Raw genomic sequence first — 19715 nt, 5'->3', positions numbered from 1 at the left:
CTCAATACATTCACACAACAGTCTGACTACAGCCTAATAATCATGTTGCTGATATTTTCCATCATATTCCAAGGGTTTAGAGTAACATTTTTATCACTTTAATATATAATTTATTTTTAATTTCTTTGTTTTATTAGTTGTGTAATGTCAATATGTCTGTATTGAATAATGGATTGTTTACACTGAGTATATATAACTCTTTTACATAATGAGGAACATCTTGAGAAACATAGTTTAGACTTTTTCTGCTGCTTGACCTTTTATCTAAGCAATTTTAACAAAGGCAAAGTCAAACTTCAAACATGTAGGAAAAGACAAAAAGTATTAGCCTAGAAACTCACAGTAATACAAGTCTTTTTACCATGCATATAGGGCTTATAGTACATATTTTATAATTTTTAATGTCTACATATATATTCAATATATTTAGCATCTTATGTCATCTAACCTGAACCTAAGCTAACTGCCTAATCAAAGTGCTAAATTCATGTCACAAGAAGTATTAAAACAATAATCAGTGATTTTTTTTTTCATTTTTTTCACCTAACAAATAAAGAAAAGGACTACAAAAATTACTGGTGAATTTTTGTGTGTAGAAAGCTCATAATTTTGTGGTTTTCTGTAGAATTTTTTAGAATTGCATATAATTTTATTAAAAACAGAGGGATTTGTGTGCTAATTATAACGCATTCTGTCTTTTTACTGAATAAGAAGCACTTTTTTTTTTTATAAAGCATTGAATAGCCTCAGAATTGAACCTTAGAAGTCTAGCAGAAACAATCATTTTGCAAAGGCTTCCTGCCTGACCTCTGGGGGAAAAAAAAACCAACAACCAAAAAAAAACAGCTTGGAGAGATTCACAGATTCTTGCTACAAAGTACAGTTTGAAGAAATAGCATGTCACTTACTGCATTCTTGGAAGATAGCACCAGAATATTCCTGCTTTGCAGACAGTCCCTCAACTGTGATCAGTATCAGAACTTTTGGAAGGCTAGAAGTATACTGAGATAACTGAAATTTCAAGCAAGCCCCTCAAGTCTGCAGATTTTATCATGCCACTGATTTTAAAACAGAAAGTCCTATTTGTTTCAAAAAAGGCTTACACTAAATAATTAAGCATGCAGTAAGGATTTCAGCTGCCATTTTACATTACATTCTGAATTTTAACAGAAGAAGCTAAACATCAATGCACAATTATTTACTCAAATTGTTCAGTGAGGTATATTCACATTATTTTTGCACTTGCTTTCTGAGAATACTCAAGGGACTGATTTTTCTGAACAGGAATTCCTCTGGAAAAGGAATTCCACAATTGTGTGTATAGCTGTTCATGCATTCTTTCAAAATTCAAGCATTCTTTCCAGAGCATCCATGGAAGAAAACGTTATGCATTACTTGCTTTCAAAAAACAAAAATTTAATATTCTGTCTCTCAGAAATTAAAAAAAAAATCCTCTTTTCTAATAGACAGTATTAATAAATCACATCTGACAATTTTGAACACAGTAGTATGTATTACTTTCCGTAATTAGGTCTGATACACCCAAGAATTCAGCATACCTGTAGGTCAAAAGCAAGGAGTAAATTTATGCAGCAAATTATCAAAGTTTCCATCCCACATTTCATGTTAAAGTTTAGTAAAAAACATGGTTTTCTTTGTCAGAGAACTTCATTAAAATGCTATATGATTCTGCTGAAGAAAATGTAAGACATTAGGGGCTGGTTTGTCTGGGTTTTTTTCATTGGAATTCCCTTACTGGTAGGGCTCCTTAAACTGTTACTGAGCATTAATTCTAGAGGGATAAGTATAAATATCAAAGAAAAATCCTTTGCTATTATGTAAAAAGAGTTGTCTATGTTCTTACAGAATCCTGAGGGTAGTGTTGTTTCTGCAGTGTTGAAGGGCAGTAGTTCTCATAAAGTTGTAAATGATGCTAAGACATCAAAGTGTTCCCCTCTGACAGGCATTTTGTGATTGCAGCATCATAGGTGTCCTTGTTTTCTATTCATTGCACATTTTCACAGCTGCTTTACTCCATAAACCTTTAAATATTTATTTTGGTATGGTACCTTTTTCTTTGATTTATAAGAGCGGATGATAATGAGCTTCAGCAAAAAAAAAAGAAACCAAACAAAACAACCTGTGTCATTAATACTTATGTCTATATTCATGTTTGTTTGTTGTCTTGAATACAGGTGAATCTGGTGTTGAAGAGTGGGCCCAGTGGAGTACGTGTTCAGTTACTTGTGGTCAAGGGTCGCAGGTGCGAACCAGAACTTGTGTATCACCTTACGGGACACACTGCAGCGGCCCTTTAAGAGAATCAAGGGTTTGCAATAACACTGCCCTCTGTCCAGGTAGTGTTAGCAGCCAATAAATAAATTGTGGATGTTTTTGAACTGTATAATGATAAGAATTTGAAACTAAATATATTTTTATTTTTTATTATTGTTACCAAGGATTTCACAGGGGCATTTCAATTAAAGCAGAGAACTGTAATTCTATTTACCTGTGATTTTTTTTTTTCACGTAGGTTATTATTTTTATTTTCAGAGCAGTCAACATATGGAGCAAGAGCACCTTTTTTACTGACAGTTTCATATTTTTTTTCAAAAAGTCTGTATTCTCTAATTTTCACTCAGAAAAGAGAAGGTAGCATAAGTACAAAGACAAACTAGGGAAGAAATCCAGATAATGAATACATTAAGGAGCAGAGACTAATTAAGAGGGTGGGTTAACATACATTATTTGACATGCAATTGTTTTCCCATTTAGAATACTCTCTTTCAGGCAATGGGCCAGACAATGTTCTATGCAGAGTTATGTCTTCATGGACTTCCCTTTACATTGTTCTGGCAAGAAAGGGCAACAGCTACCTATCAAAGGAAAAAAGATCAGACAAAAGTAACTCTCTTACATCTGACACACGGTAAAGGTCATCAGTGTCTTGCATCACAGTTTTCCTACTCCTTTTGTCTGAGAGATCTGGACATCGTTGGAGTTCAGCAGTAGTTATACACTAAGGAGAAGAGACAGGCATATTCAAGTTAGTTGCTGAAAGGGCACATCTTTCTTTAGACTCTACCTGTGGATCTGTGATGGGAATCTATGATGGGAAGCAAGAGGGAAGGCATATGCCTCATGACTACATTATTTTTCCTCTGTTGTGACTGAAACGCAAAAAAAAAAAGAAAAAGACTATATACCATCCTTCAGATGGTATATAGTACAAATTCAGGACAAATTCCTCAGGTCTCTGGAACATTTGATCCCAAGAGGGTGGTGAGCTATCTTCAGCTTCTGGGGAAGCTCAGTACATTTTTGGAAGTAAACTAAATTGTCACACAGAGAGAACTCTTGGACTGTGTCTCAATGAGCAGTAATATGTAGGATCCAACTCTCATGTTGTTACTGTGTATTTAAAAATAGCCAATGGGAAGTGCATGTGATCCCATCGGTTTCTGTATCAGCATTATAAGCATTTAGGGAGCCTCTGTAATGAAAATGAGCTTACAAGATTGTCTCTAGATGATGCATGATGGTAACAAGAATTGCTCTCAATACCTAGTGTTTCCTATCATGCTTAAGTTAATCAATTCAGATGAAATTCTATAATATTTCAGAGTAGAAATGCCTAATTAGAGCTGAACTTTAATACTTTAGAAGTGGTAAAACTTTACACATGGAAGTGTTTCCATACAAAAATGGCAGGTATTTCTAAAACATTTAGAGTAGCTGAGTAGCTTGGATTGTGAATGAACAAATATTGCAAACAATCAAAGATAGATTATAGATTTAAATATTCATTTGAAACTATGTGAAGAATTGAAGAATGAACATGAAAACAGTCCACCTCTCACAATGAGTTCTGCCTGATTTTTTGCTAATATTAACAAAGAAGAGGGAAGAGGATTAAATAACCTAATTTTCAGAATTTTATCTTCATTCTCTCCAGAAAGGGATATTAAGTTTTTATACAAAAACAAACCAAAACAAAAACAAAACAAACAAACAAACAAAAACAGGTAATGCACAAGCCAAGGTAATTACTTTGCTGTCAAATTTAAACTGGAAAAAACGTTAATTCTTAGATATGTTATGGACAAAGAAGCCTTTAACAATGCTCACCCCAAAACACTGCTCCATATTTCTCAGGTCACAAAGGAGCTGTTTCTTTATATCCTCACACTTCAGGATACAGCTTTTGTTTCCAGATACCCAGTAGCAAAGGCTACAAATTCTTAGTGTCTGCAATGCCAAGATATTTTCTTTTTCAGCTCACCACAGCTGATTTTGATAATCTCTATGTATCTTGAGATACCTTTCCTAAATAATCAGTCTCCTGGGCTTAATCTTGCATATTGTTCCATGCAGTTACAATACCTTATTAATTTATGTTTTTCTCTGTCTGACTACAGGATCACTACTGTGTAGCAGTGTGCAAGATTAGCAATTTAGAAATATGCTTTTCCTAGGCACTGCTTAATTAATTTTTCAAACATCCCTTTAATTATTAGCCCAAATATCCTCTGTCCTCATCCTATTATGTGTCCTGACTCAGAAAGTTGCATAGTTCCTGATCCCTGGTCCATCCATTAAAAAAAATATAAATATAGTCTGTATACTAGTGTATTTAAAACAGATGTTTGACAAAATGATTAGTACAAGGATGTGGGGCATTGTGAGAGCTAGAATGTTTCCTTATCAAAGAGTTGTCCCTTTAACATAAAAAAAAATATGCAGAATCATCTACTGTACTTCATGATCTACCCATAGGCTTCAAAGCAATCTGTTTAACTTGCAAATACTAATGCAAAGCTTTCAGACTATTTTTTCTATTGCCTTTAGATATTCTTTATATACACTTTAACATATTTTATATGCTGTCCAAGATACTCACTGGGATGTTAGAGAACATATTTCTCTGTGATCTCGGTGTCCTGGAAAATTTGGAAAATGGGATTTACCAGCTTCAGATATATGTATGTATTGGAATAGATATTTAAATTTCAAAATAGCATTACTGATAGTTGAAGCAAAATAATGAAAGAACTACTTTTTACATAATTTTGGGTTGTTTATATTTATTTCAGACCAATACTATTCTAAAGAAGTGCAGCATAGTAGACAACAAAACATAGATAATTTTTATTGCCACTGGTCCTTTTGCAGGTGGAGATACCTCATGATCCATTACTGCAGTGCTACTGTATTCATTTCAGTTTAGTGAATTATTTCTAACACAGCTAAAACTTAAAGGGAAAGACCATGGGATTTCCATGCTTGCAGATCATCTCAGCTTCTGTTTCTCCTTCTCCATTGCCTTGAACACCTTTTGCCACAAAATCTAGTTGTAGCTTAGAATTTCCAGGCTTATGGGTAAAGCAAGACATGGCAGGAGCAGGAATACACTAAGCCATTTCAAACATTTGTATTCTCAAATGCTCTACTTTGGCTGGTGTTATTTGCTAACGTAGTTTTACTTACCTCCCTTTTTTCTCTCCCTCATCTTATTGCAACAGGGCCTGACAAAAAACTTGTCTGCATCTTTCTTAGACATCCCCTTTAACCAGCGAAAGGCCACAATAAGGTCTCTATGGAGACCTCTTTTCCAGACTGAACAACCCAAACTGTTCTATCCTGTCTTCATAGAGGAGATGTTCCATCTCTCTGATCATCTCTGTTGCAGTGCTCTGGACCACCTCCAACAGGTTCATGTCTTTCTATGCTGAGGATCCAGAGCTGGATGCAACACTCCAGGTGGAGTCCCACCAGAGTGGAGTTGCAGGGCAGAACCTCCTCCCTCATCTGCTGGCCATGATGCTTTTGATGCAGTTCAGGATGTGTTTGGCTTTCTGGGCTGCAAATGCACAGTGCTGGCTCAGGCCCAACATCTCATTCACAAACAGCCTGAAGTCCTTCCTTGCCGGGCTGCTCTCAATCCCATTACCTCCCATCCTGTGTTGAAACCAGGTTGCCCCCAAGCCATGCACAGGACCTTGTTGAACCTAATAGCATTCACATGGTCCTTCTGCTACAGCTTGTCCAGCTCCCTCTGGATGACATCTTGTCCCTCAGGTTTGTCAATCACACCACTCAGCTTGGGGCTGTCCACAGACTTGCCGAGGGTGCGCTCAGTCCCGCTGTCTGTGTCATTGATGAAGATATCAAACAGTACCGGACCTACCTGCACCATGGCAACAGCCATTTTTTTTTCAATATCTGTTCAATTTAAAGCTGAACAAATCAAAAGTGTTTAAACCCCAATAAAAATCTCACAAAATATGTTTGTAGGATGAAGGCCAGCATGGCCTAACGCCTCCTTCCACTTCACAGCAGTTGTGTGTTGTGAACACTGTGGGTGTTCACTTCAACATGATTAGGTTCACAGAGTGGCAGAGAGATGGGAAAGATGCTTTGCAGTAATCCAAACTTGTTGTGCTAGCAATGTTTTTGACAGAGAAGCTGGCAATAATCTGAATATTTTTGTCCCAAATAATGAATCTTGCATCTGAAATTGTGTTATAGAAAACAGTAACTCCTCTGCGGGCCAGCTCTCCATCTGGTGTAATTTGGCATAGCTCATGTGGCCATAATTCATCAGATGCAATAGGGGATTTTTTTGCATTTAGAAAATAGTGTTAAAGAAAGAATGTGTAAATAAAATATCAGAAAGAAAAATCAGGGGTAAGAAACTTTTAATTAAGATGTTCTTTTAACAATAATCTGGATAATACTGGGCACTTCTGTAATGTGTTGTTTTAGTGTTATGCCTATTCCATCCTTGATATTGTTATTGGACTAGTAGTTTCAGATATAAAAGTCTACAAATGCAAGAAGGTGCTGTGAAACTTAATGAGATAAAATTTGTCATGGAAGATGATTTTTGGCACAGCTTAATTTAAACCACAAACAGATAGAGGCTGCTTTCAGTCCATCCAAAATGAAACATTTTGTTTTGGCTTGTGTTGAGTTCCAAAATCACAAAGGAATTGTTTTGTGTTGCTGCTAGCATGCAATCAACTCTTTCCTGAAGAAATACACATCCTCTTGGTTAAAGACCTTTAAAGAGCCATTCAGACAAAGACAACTAACTTAGAACATTTTGACAGCATGAATCAAAATTCCAAATTAACCGATAGGCTTAAACTTATATGTGCCCTGAAAAACCCCACTCAATGTCTACATAGAGTCAAGACCTTTTCAATTTTTTATTTTTCTAGAGAATAATCTTTTTAGAATTTGGATTAATTTTGTTTAGCTAATTTTTATACTTTTTAAAAATCTTGTTGCATCTGAACATTTTAATCAACCATTGTGGTATCAGGAGATGAAATTATGTCATGTTTTTATTACTGGTTATTGTTTGGAATCTGATCTGACAAGCTGTTTTCTCATTAATTTTGCTCATATGAAAAAACTGGGAATCTTAGAGATGTGTCTGGATTCGTAATCTAACACCTTGCCAATGAGAAAAAAAATCAATTATACAGCTGAACAAAAACAGCTGTAGAAGTATGGTACTTGTTAAGAACAGCTGAAACTAAAAGAGTTATGGGCAGGTATAGTCATAAATTTACTATTTTTAGAAGTGCAAGACTTTCTGCTTTTGACAAAAATGTCAAAGTTAATCAAGGTTTCTAAACTAACTAGACTAAAATCTGTCACTTTAACATTAATTTGGACTGTTCCTGAGGGTTATTTTTTTAATATAATGCAGATGGATATGATATTTAGAGAAAGATAATAAGGACGTAGGATGTGGTCTTTTTGACCACTTTTATGTGACCAAATGAAAACCTTTCATTGATTGAGCTGTTGTCCAGTGAGTTAAAATCTTCCCTGCATAAAGTTTGACATTTTCTGTCAGGTACAATTTCTCAGAAGTTAACTAACAAACTTTTTATCTCAACATAGTGTCTGAAATGACAATTTTTCTTACTTTAAATGAAAGGCAATAGAACTTACCTACTTGCTGAATTCCCCTTGATCTTACTGATGAATTTGTGATAATGTGCCAGGGAGCTGAATGTCCTTCCACAGCCTTGCAATTGAATTTCACCTCAGGAAATGTTATTCTGATTCCTGCAAGAAAAGGATTGTATTCATAGAAACTGGGCAGGGGATATGTGCCTTCAGGGCAAAGGAAACCTATATATGAGAAGTTCTTTCACAGTGATGAAAAAAAGTGAGGACAAAACAGAAAATCTATTTCTTCTGTAATGTTGTGAATCATTACTACTGATACACTCAGATGTTATACACAGTTTGCCCCTCCAGACACCCTTCAAACAGACAGGGCTTCAGAAACAGAATTATGTGGTACTGGGTAAGATGTTCAGTCTGGATACTAAGTCTTTGGATTTCTCTTAAATGCTTAACATTACTGCAGTTCTCATCACTACATTTCTGTTCTGACATTGCCTAGTTTAAATTTGTGCAACTGCTCTTATTAAAGCAGAAGAAAAATAAGTAAAGTTTGCTTTGCAGTATTATTCAATTTATATAGAACTGTTTTACAGATGTATGTGTAGAGAATTTCCTGACAATTTCACTGATTTTTTTCTGTAAAGGGGTTGCATATAGTATGGAAGCTCACATGGATATTGTATATCAGTTTCTCCTATAGTAGAAAATGCTTAAAGTATAGAAAGATTCATCTTCTATGATTTCTTATATAATTATTATCAAATATTTGTATGTAAAAATAGTGGTATAAGTTTGTAATTTATTGTGAACTCTAAAGGTATTTGCAGTTTGTTGAATGAATGTTTTTCCAAGAGTAAAGCATGTATTACAGTCTGTTAAATCAATGAATATGTTCATGTATGGAAAGGGGAGATATCTCTTTTACTTATGTGGTCTTGGAATTTTTGTTGAAGATAATCAAGCACATCTGCCACCATATTTCCACCAGAATTGAAACAATTGAAAAAACTTTAAGATTACTGCCCCAATTTGTGATATTGACATAGTAAGAAATTACTGCATTTATTCCTATAATTTCAAAAGAAAGCTTATTTTTGATTGGTTTTAGATTTTGCCTTGATACAGAAAGTATATGCCAAATTTTCACAAAAGCATGCCTCCTGAAAATCAGGGCTATTAAACATATCAAGTCAGGGACCAAAGATGTCATTATTAACTTCTGAAAAGGAAAGTCATTATGTGTAAAACAGTCAAAGAGGAGAAACTGATAGTGAGATTAGTTTAAAGATTAGAGAAAATGTTTCAAAGTATATTTTTAAATATACTTTAGAGAAAATATGATTAAATTAAAATCAACTAAGCTTTTAAAAGTATGTGTTTTCCTATGATAAAGCTTACCTATGAGCCTGATTTCCTTGAAGGTGGCAGAGTAACTCCTATTTAAAATGTTGATCTTGTTTATTTTGAAATCCTTTTGTTACTTGTGTGTCTATTTCTGGTTAAAATCTGTGTGGTTTGTTGCAGTACATGGCGTTTGGGAGGAATGGTCACCTTGGAGTTTGTGTTCATTCACATGTGGTCGAGGCCAAAGAACTAGAACAAGGTCATGTATACCTCCCCAGTATGGGGGAAGATCATGTGATGGACCTGAAACACAGCACAAACCTTGCAATATTGCACTCTGCCCTGGTGAGCTCATACAGCAACTCTCTGCTTTGTTACAGTGCATTTCATGTGGGTTGTTTGTGGTTTCTTTTATAGCGCTTTGCACATAGGAAAAAAAACATTATCCAAAGTGACTAGCTTGAGTAATATTGTTTGTTGGGAAGGATGGCTCTTACAATTGTTCATAATTATGACTGTAATGGTTAAAGTATATAGTAAGGATGGTAGCTGTTCAAGACAGATGCAAATAATATTTAGTTTCTTTGAGGTACTCTCTCTGTAGGGCACAGTATGTTGTGTAGGAACTCTTGATTCAGGATGGGTCTCAGAGAACCAAAAGGCAAAATACTTCCTGACTGTGCCTGAAAGAGAGACATTCAGAGGTCACACAGTTTGTGTCCCCCATATCTGTACAAATTATAGAATACAAAATACAGTTAAAAAATTACAGTTTGCTTGGAGGTTCACTGTAATTATTTATTCATCATATGTCAAACGTATTTGTGAAACCATAACCTTTAAATTGCTAATTTATCCAAAATGGATATTATTTACATGTGTACAGACAGAAAGGCTCACACAAGCTAGGGCATTATTGAATACCCATTAAGTTCTTGTATTACATGTTTAGGTGACTCATTTCTGGTAGTTATGTGTGAAACCAATTTCAAAAAATTGCCACTAACCAAATAAACAATGCACAGGCTTCATGTTAAAATGTCCATCTACTAAAATTAAAGATTACTAAAATAAAGGTGTTCTTTCAAAATTGATTTTCAACTTTTTGTCTTTAGATTGTGATTAATTTAGACCAACTTTTTCAAAATGCATATATAAATCTAATGCATCCAGTTTGCTTCAATATTGTGAAGAAAAACAAAAGATATTTTGACCTAATCTGTCAAAAAAATTACTTGAGGACTCTGGATTTTGAAACATCATTTGTACCTAAAGGAGTTTTAGAGAAACTTCTACACTGTTACATTTAAAAGCAGAACTTTAAGTCTTTGCTCAATATTAAGATTTGCTGCAATTTGCATTTTCAATTTATTAAGGGAATCTTCACGTAGAATTCTCTATTTTTAAAAAGTGTTTCTGAAATAGAAAACTCACATGCTCTTTTCTCCTAAAGATAAATAAGAGAGATGTATGAAATATATATGAGAAGCTGCAGAATGAGTTTTCTCCAAAGACAGTATAATAATTGATTTGATCTTTCCTATCCTAAATAATACTATATAGCAACGAATAAAACTGAAGAGGGTGCATTGAAATGTAATTTCCATAATGTTTTCCTCTTCACATAAACCTTTTATGATTAATGAGTGGAACTAGCATCCATGTTTGGAAAGATTTCCATTTTCTTCTGAATAAATTATCAGGGCTCAGCTTCATAGCTTCAGAGGCATCTGCATTGAGAAGTGCTTCACAACCAGGCATTACACGGAATATTTAATACAGAACTTCAGGGAAAAGCCTCAGAAAATCTCTTCCTTTAATTCAATGGTGCTGAGATCCTGGGCCCAGGATATGGATAGTATCTTTGAAATGTTGTGTTGTTTATATCTGACATTAGCAAAGTAGTTTGCCTCCATTATTCACTGAACAGTGACCCACCCATACAGAACAGTATGTTTAATCACTAACTTTAGGATTCTTCTTTCTATTTTAGACATTAACATCATCAGCTTAGGGAGCTGCTATTCCAACTCCCCTTTAGAAGAATCCTGAAAACAGGGTTTGGCAAGTGCACCAAGTGAAATTCCTTGTTTGGAGTGCTGGTGCTTATATAGCACTAGTAGTTATAGAACCAGGTTTTCAAGGAAGAGTATTAATCAAAATTATATTAGAACCTACATTTTGAGATGATATTTAACTGCAGGGGCAATGAGGAACTGATGATTGCCACAGTCTATAGGAATGCAGGATCCTGAATTAGCACAATTAGTCATAACACATTTCATAATGCTTGCCTGTTTTTAAACATACTGCCTAGTCCTATTATTATCGACCGTATAATTTTTAACTTATATGGAAGCATAATTGCTTTATGTTTTTTTCATTACCTTGGTTTTTAATATTTTCATTTACCTCAAGAAGCTTTCTGATATACAAAATTATTAATAACAGTCATTAACCTTTACTCAGGAGAATATTCATCCAAACTCAAGTGCATGGGCTAATACAAATTACTAAATACAGAGCCATTTCCACCATTTTCATTTAGTTTAGACATTTAACTTGTCAATTTCAGAAAGAAGATTATGCAATATGCAAACACAACAGCAGATCTGATAAGAAAGTAAGGAAGGCAGGCAGTTTCCGTCCTGCCACATTTTATCTTAAAAGAATGTTGAAGAACTGGGATCATTTCCCTCACAGGGAGGATGAATGATAAAAATATATTCAGCATTGTGAATTCAGAGATGAGAGCCTGTATGTGAGGCGAAGTGGTAACTCCCGTTTTCCTTTTCCTGTTCAACTAAAGACATCTCTTCACCATCAGCACCAATAATGCTAAAATCTGACCTACCTGAACTATCTCTGCAGCTCTTAGAAATCACTTCAGAGGGCTCAGGGTTCACTTACAGGATACAAGAACGGCTCTCACTTTTGCCTAAAAAGACCAGTCTTTTTATAAGGTCTTGTTTTTATTAACACCCCTCAAACCGTATGTGACTGAAATAATTATTTATCCTTTTTTACATCAGTGTACAATTCGAGTAGATTGGACGCCTTTACTTGAAGGAAAAGGAAAACAGTTTTATATTAGTTTAAAACAGCTCATAAGCTTGGTTTCTGTATTTGATTGCCATGAGAAGCCAGGCTGGGCCCAGCCCGAGGGGCTGCGGTCACCTGCCTGGCTCCGGCGGTAACTCTGCTGTGTCCATCTCTTTTGTGGCCGCGGCGGCAGTGGACGGACAGTGGCAGGAGTGGAGCTCGTGGAGCCAGTGCTCGGTGACCTGCTCCAATGGCACCCAGCAGCGAAGCAGGCAGTGCACGGCGGCGGCCCACGGCGGCTCCGAGTGCAGAGGGCCCTGGGCCGAGAGCCGGGAGTGCTACAACCCCGAGTGCACCGGTGAGTAGCGAGCGGCTCCGCCCGCTGCGGCTCCCTCCGAGCTGGAGCGGGGCCCGCAGGGCGGGCTGGCCTGGCCTCAGCGGGCTGCGAGGGGCAGGGGAGCTGCTGGAACAAAAGCCACTGACTACAACACAAGAAGTTTCACGTCAACATGAGTAAGAACTTCTTTACACTGAGGGTGGCAGAGCACTGAAGAGGCTGCCCAGGGAGGCTGTGGAGTGTCCCTCTCTGGAGACATTCAAAACCCACCTGAAGGTGTTCTGTGCCACTTGCTCCAGGTGACCCTGCCTTGGCAGGGGTGCTGGACCAGATGATCTCCAGAGGTCCCTTCCAACCCTAGCAGTTCTGTGATTCTGTGAGTCCTGGCGCCTCATTCATATTTACTTGATGATGAAAAAAGCTTAAGAATGTGCCCTGAAAAGCTGCATGAAGGCTGCACATCAACTTTTTGGTTTTATTGCTCTTTGAAGGACATTCAGCAGTTTTAGGCAGGTCTTTTTGAAGCCTAAAGTACCTAAGTTTTTCATGAACCTAGAAAGTAAATATATATCAACCTATTCCCTTTTAGGCTGAGTCTACTTCATGATCCTCTGACAGTACAAAAGCAGCCTTTCAGGGTGTGTAGATTCTATATGGACTTACATTTAAGCCTCATTTGTTCTGTGAGAACATGTAAAAATCAAGATCTTAAAATATCGCATGCAAAAATGTTTTTACTTAGTTTCTTTTAAGGGTACTTAGGCATATTTTAAATGTGTATTGTTACTGTACAACAGCACTACAAATCAATTTTAAAAAAGAGTAATTCACCATTATGATTGTCATCATATCACCACTGTAATTATATTTTTCCAAACAGCAAATGGCCAGTGGAACCAGTGGGGCCACTGGAGTGGCTGCTCCAAATCCTGTGACGGTGGCTGGGAGAGGCGGATAAGGATCTGTCAAGGCGCTGCTGTGACTGGGCAGCAGTGTGAAGGAACTGGAGAGGAAGTTAGACGGTGCAGTGAACAGAGGTGTCCTGGTGAGATGAAAATACAATTGCTGTTATTATTTACACTACAACGGGGCTTATTTTTATGGGCATCCTTAGGAAAGATGAGATCAATGTCTGTAGAGTAATAGCCATAAGCAAGCCTATCTGGCCTTGCTTTAGACAAGTCACTGCTGGTTTTCTCAGTAGATTTCTGTTTAAGCAGCTAAGTGCAAATGAGCCCTATTAGACATATGAGCAATGCATCAAGTTTTGAGCAAAGGAAAATACCATAGTAAAAATAGTTATAAAAAAATACTTGATTGCCTAGGAATGCCTATAGTATTTGGAGCAGGAACAATTTGCTACAGAAAATCTCTTTGAATGCACTGTATCTGAGAATATCAGGGCTGTTTTTGTAACCTGGAATTCCTTTTATCCAGTATACAAGTGACATCTCTTAAACATTTGGGGTAAATTCTAGTGCAGTAAAAATAAGAGATAAAGTGAGCCTTACCATAGTGTAGAGAGTGAATGAATGAATATGTGAACCACATTTTATAAAAGGGAAAGTAATTGAAAGACACATCTTTCTATTATTAAGCATTAATATAATGCTTAAATATCACTTCTTTAATATAATGCTTTGTATCACTCTTTACTTTGCCCTCCCAACAGATTTAAGTCTTTCCCACTAAAAGCTAATAAAAGTGTATTTTTGAGCTTCTTCAAAAATGATGAATAAAGAATATCTGGTGAATCAGATACTATTTATCATAAACACACATTGTCCTAAAGTAAAAGAATGTATTTTTGGATAGGTGAAAGATAAAAAATAAGTAGTTAGTCAGGAGGGTAGGATGTTTTAGCCATCCACTTGGGAAATTATGCAATCTGAACTGCAAGCCAGGAAGCAGCAAAAAATCAATCTAGCAATCTGACTTCTGGACATTTTTGCTGGCTGTGTTCTCTGGTGGTCAGGGAAGGACTTAAATGGCAGGGATGCTTTGGATCAGGAAATGAGAAATTTATCAGATGTGAATTTTATGTTATCAAGCCCATATTTTTCATAGGCGGCATATTGATCCCTTGACAGACATCAAGGAACAGTTTTCAAGGTACTTGCAGTACAGTAGAACAATTAGTCTCATTGCATTTGAAGAACAACAAAAAGACTATTTGTAGTTAGAAAGTTATAACACTATACTGTAGAAGCTAACTGAATTTAACTTGCCTTTTAAATGATTTCTTTAATTTCAATTAAAATTTCATCATTTGAAAAGCAGTACAAAATAGTATTTGTATTGGATTCCTAAGCAAACTAATTTCCATGGGTAATGCAGCCTTCCTCTATAAAGCACAACACTAATAGAAGATTAATATGAATCTTCTCAATAAGCAGTCAGATACTAGATGCTGCTTATAAAACCATTCTTGAAATAATTTGCATTTGTATATTTAAAAGGAAAACGATACTGCTGCAGTCCAATTTTCAAAGGTTGCCACCTGCTGTTAATAAAATATTTTACAGATGTATTTACAAGTCAAATGCACACAGAGATTTATTTGCCATTTGGTGAAGTTATTTATTTACTTGATTAATTTCAGATTAGATTTAGTGTGCTTATAGAAACTCTAACCTAAAGCACCTTTTAACAAGCTATACTTGTGCAGACTATTAGGCATGAATTACAGATTTATTTGCCTCTAGACTGACGTTTACTGAAGTCTCAGATTTAAATGTAGAGATAATTTAACAAAATTTTATAAAATTATATACAAATTACATTCTATAAACAAGTAAAATTGGAAAGTACTATACAGAGTTCAAAGTATAAGAAAATTTCATTATTTGTATGCATTTCTTCCTAGCCCTGAAATAGCTCAGAAAAGCTATTTTTGGCTCACTGGTTTCTTGTTCTATGTAAGCCACTAAACAATGTGAGGAAACTATAATGTTGATCCTTTTTCTTGTATTAGCATTGCTTTGAATAGAACAAGATCCTCAGGTGTGTAGAACCATGTAATATTTTTGTTAAGGGTATGAAGATGCACCTGCTTGTATCACCCAGAGGTGTATTGACTTACAAAAAGTTAAATTATAGCTGCTTTAAATTGTGAAAGCAAAAGGCTAATAAAGCCTTTTTCTGTTATAGTGACTGATGTTAATAAGATACTTTGCAAACAGAGCGCTTACTTGATAACTGAAAATCATGCCTGGACATTGTGTAGTTTGTGTTCTGCATTATCTGAGCATTATACAAAATTTTTTCATAGTTTCTCAGTGCTTCCCTTCAAGTGGTTGGGGCATGATCTGAAAATTACTTTCATCAGCATTAAGAGAGGCAGACTCAGAAGTGCTGTCTGTGAGTTGAGGGTGTGAAGTGACGCAGAGTCACCAGGCAGGTGCAAAGGAGAGCTGCTTTATTGCAAATACCTGGCCTTTTTAAGCAATTAGCCAGTTATCAGCTACACAGATTAAAATCATAACAAATACAATTCAACCAACCTCCATACACCACGATGTGAACACACAATGGTTACATAACTTTTCTACCTCTAAAATCAGCTGAGTCACTTTCCCATAGTCCTTTTCTGCTTAGCCAAAGTAGCAGGCCTGAGCCATGATTTTACAAAGCCTTTACTTGGTAAGGTTTTACCTATATGCAACAACTATCTGAAAACTGGTTTCTCAAAAAGCTTGGTTTCTGAACAAATTTTGTGCATCTTTCTTTGTGATTTGTTTATGTTCACAGCTATACATTTTAAAACTGTTATTTTTTCCTTCCATTGGGTAATAATCTAGGAATGAAAAACAAAGATCTGAAAATATTTTGGGTTCAGTTCTTGCTGCTTTGTTGCATCCCAAATGTCTTAAGTTAAACCTCACTCCTAGTAGGTCAGCACTACTCTGCACTCAAAATATTTTTCTGTGAAGGATAACTTCAGAAAATTGGAAACAAATCAGAGAAAGTAAAAAATGATTCTATATTGGGTAAAGAGCTAGTCACTCAGGAGTCACAGCAGAAAACTTACACGAGATGAATGAATACTATATCTGTCCCGTAAGAATAATGGAGACAGCTAGATAACAAAAGAAAATGCATCTGATAAGGGGTTGCATGGCAAAACGATCAGAAACTTGTAGAAGATTGTATAAGAGAAATAAAGCAATTTCCACCAAATGCGTCAGTAAAAATGAAGAGATGGGACAACCAAAACCAAAGTGCAGCACTATACAGAGTAGAAGACTTCTGTAAATTTATTTTTATAAAAATAGGACTATGTTCTTATGACAGCCAGAAGAATGTTTCAACAATACAGTATTGGTTTCCAGAAATACCTAATTTCCTAATATTTAAATCTATATTACCTCTATAATTGTTTCAAATATTAATGTTTTACCTGGATTTTACTCAAAAAAGATTCTCAGCATTTTTCTCAGAAGCATATTTTCAGTAGTTTAAAGCCTGATATGGGAGCACTTTAGACCAAAGTATAACTGAAAACAGTGCTAGACTATCTTGTTAGCTAACAGAAAGACAAGACTGCACAACAACCAAAGATTGGCTTATCGTTTCCCACTGATGATGGAAGTTTGTTTCACAGCAGTATTAAATAGATAAGATAGAATAGGAGGAGGGAGAAGATTCAAGTAATTCAAATGATACTCAGCTAAATGATAAAATAAAAACTTTGGGGAGTTTTTTTGTCTCTGATTACAGTACTATTCTATAAGACATCCAAAAGCTTTTTTCCTGTTGCCTTTGTTTATGATAATTTTGCCTGGGGCATTGAATTAGGATTCAAGAGATGAGCTGTAGTTCTACCATCACTTGAGCTGCTGTGTGCTGTAGGGTCACTTGTCTCACCCTTTCATTACCCTCTCCCATATTTGTTATCTGCCTGTGTAGATGGTAGACTCTGTGAGACCCCATGTGTCTCTTGCTTTGTGGGCTGTACTGAGCTTCCACAGATCCCAGTTGGGTTGATTGCCTCTGGGAGATGCATATCTTCTCTCCAGTAATGTCAGAAGAAGACTGTGCTTCTAGACCACTGACTTTGTTGAATATTTGTGCTGAGGTGGGATGAATTCAGGCCTGTTGTTACAGGGGTGTAGCGTGGTACGTTTGAGTGCATGCTCTGTGTGGGAAGATGCTGGTGATTCACATCAAGAGTGAAAGGGGACTGCCTTTTATTTGCCAATGATAGCAAATTTTACCTCAGTATTTGCTATTTGCTTCTAAATTCTGGTAGTTTTCTATGATTTTGTACAGCAAACTCATATTTACCTGTGGGTGTGTTATGAATTATTTGTGCCATAGTTACAGAAATACTTGAACTGTTTCTGAGGATCAACAAGGCTTTTTAAGTCAGATGTAGTGTGCCTGTAATGCCTCCATGAGCGACATGGGTTGCAGCCTCACAGATGCTTTAATGTGGGCGAATGCCTGATGAGTAAGCTCTGCCAGATAGGTTTGAGCTTTGGGAAGAAGGAGTTTGTTTTTATCTGCAGCATTCCTTGATCCTTGTACGAGGCATTAAAAGGCCAAGAGTCAGCCAGAGACCAGGAAAAGGTCTTCGCCTGGGCTAAGCAAAACTTCTTCCAAGTTCCAGCTGCTCCCACACCTCTTTCCTGATGACTCAAGGTCTTGGGAGTGCCTTTTACTTTTGAACACAACATACAAGTGCGCTGCTTATCTCCAGCACTAGGTTAAAGTTTCAATATAATCTTGAGTTCTGAAAACTTTAATTCAAAAGCACACTAGTATCCTTGCAAATAGATGGGAAAATCTCTGATACTACTGAGGCTTGCTAATGTGAAAGAGAAAATATGGTGCATATAGATGCATTTATATTTTTTTTAAAGCAAAAAATCTCACATGTAACATTAAGTATGTGGAGAGAAAAACAGTTTTAGTTCTGAGAATCAGCACCTAAAGTGCTGATTAGTGAACACAACACATTTGAAATGGCCACAGCTGCATAACAAATATAGTTCTCACAGAGCTATAAGCTCTAGCAAATTTATGTAATTTATAATATAACCGCCTTATTATGTTAATTTACGCTCCTCAAAACAGAATATTTCTTTTGTTTATAAGGTCATAATAGAATGGTAATTGCTTTTGCTTATGTCACCAGATGGCTTATGTTTATCAAAATCTGTTTTTTCCCAGTGTATCACTGTCCTGATGCATTCACTCTGTGGGCATATCTGAAGCAGGGCTGGTATTCTAGATTATGGATTTAACTGACTTTCTTTGGGTTTTGCCATTAATGGATCTCTTGCGTTTTATGCAGCACCAACTGTCTTGATTTACGATTCAGGAATGCTGGTGGTGAAGCAAATTTAGCAAGCAATTTTTCTGCCCAACTGTGATTCATATTAGTATTACTGAGCCATCTGCTAGGTATTCTTTGTCCTCTACAAAGAGAGGGTACAGCTTTGTGCAAAAGTCTACTCAGTTCCCTTGCTCACACTTCCGTCAGCAGAAGTACAAAACAGGGAAGATGGACGATTTTATGGGGTAGATAATGGGATGGGCAAAATCTGTGGTCTGTTCCTGACTCTGCTAGAGATTTCCCATGCAACCATGAGTGAATCATTGAATTGCTTTCTGCCTTATCACACCATCTGCTAGAATGAATTTCCTTTCTCTTTTCTTTTTTCTTGTTTTGTAACCACTTTGCTGTAATACAACAGGGTTACTTTTTTTTTCTGGAAATACATTTAATAATAAACAATTCCTGATTTTCTCCGCTGAACTTGGAGTGAATTAGATTTCATTAACTAACATATCAGTGATGTGAGTTGTGAGATGACCACAGCCAGATGTTTTCTGGGCTAATCTAATTTACTCAAAAATCATAAACTGGAATATACACTAACATACAAAGAGCAAGAGGAATCTGCTGTTGTGACCATGTGAAAATAAAACATGAAGCATTTGCTGAAGTTTATTTTTCCCCATGCAGTTCTGTTAGTATAAAATTGTGACAATATTTTTCCCTTTAAATGGTATTGCAATAACCAGTAAAAGGTTATTTTGCTTTATAGACATTATT

The 19715-nt window shown here is 36.1% G+C and overlaps 1 protein-coding gene across 6 annotated transcripts in view; it reads left to right on the top strand.

The window, feature by feature from the left end:
- ADGRB3 (adhesion G protein-coupled receptor B3) overlaps window positions 1–19715 on the top strand; it is a 446706-nt gene that overhangs the window by 181862 nt on the left and 245129 nt on the right. For all 6 annotated transcript variants that reach the window (XM_066547462.1, XM_066547459.1, XM_066547457.1 and 3 more), the window contains exons 4-7: window positions 2196–2357; window positions 9454–9618; window positions 12509–12673; window positions 13533–13697. In XM_066547462.1, the coding sequence (XP_066403559.1) occupies window positions 2196–2357; window positions 9454–9618; window positions 12509–12673; window positions 13533–13697 (657 nt within the window). The remainder of the gene's footprint in view (window positions 1–2195; window positions 2358–9453; window positions 9619–12508; window positions 12674–13532; window positions 13698–19715) is intronic.

The sequence above is a fragment of the Molothrus aeneus genome, chromosome 3 (genome assembly GCF_037042795.1).
Source record: "Molothrus aeneus isolate 106 chromosome 3, BPBGC_Maene_1.0, whole genome shotgun sequence".
Classification (NCBI taxonomy): Eukaryota; Metazoa; Chordata; class Aves; order Passeriformes; family Icteridae; genus Molothrus; species Molothrus aeneus.
This window is presented reverse-complemented; position numbering and strand designations above follow the sequence as displayed.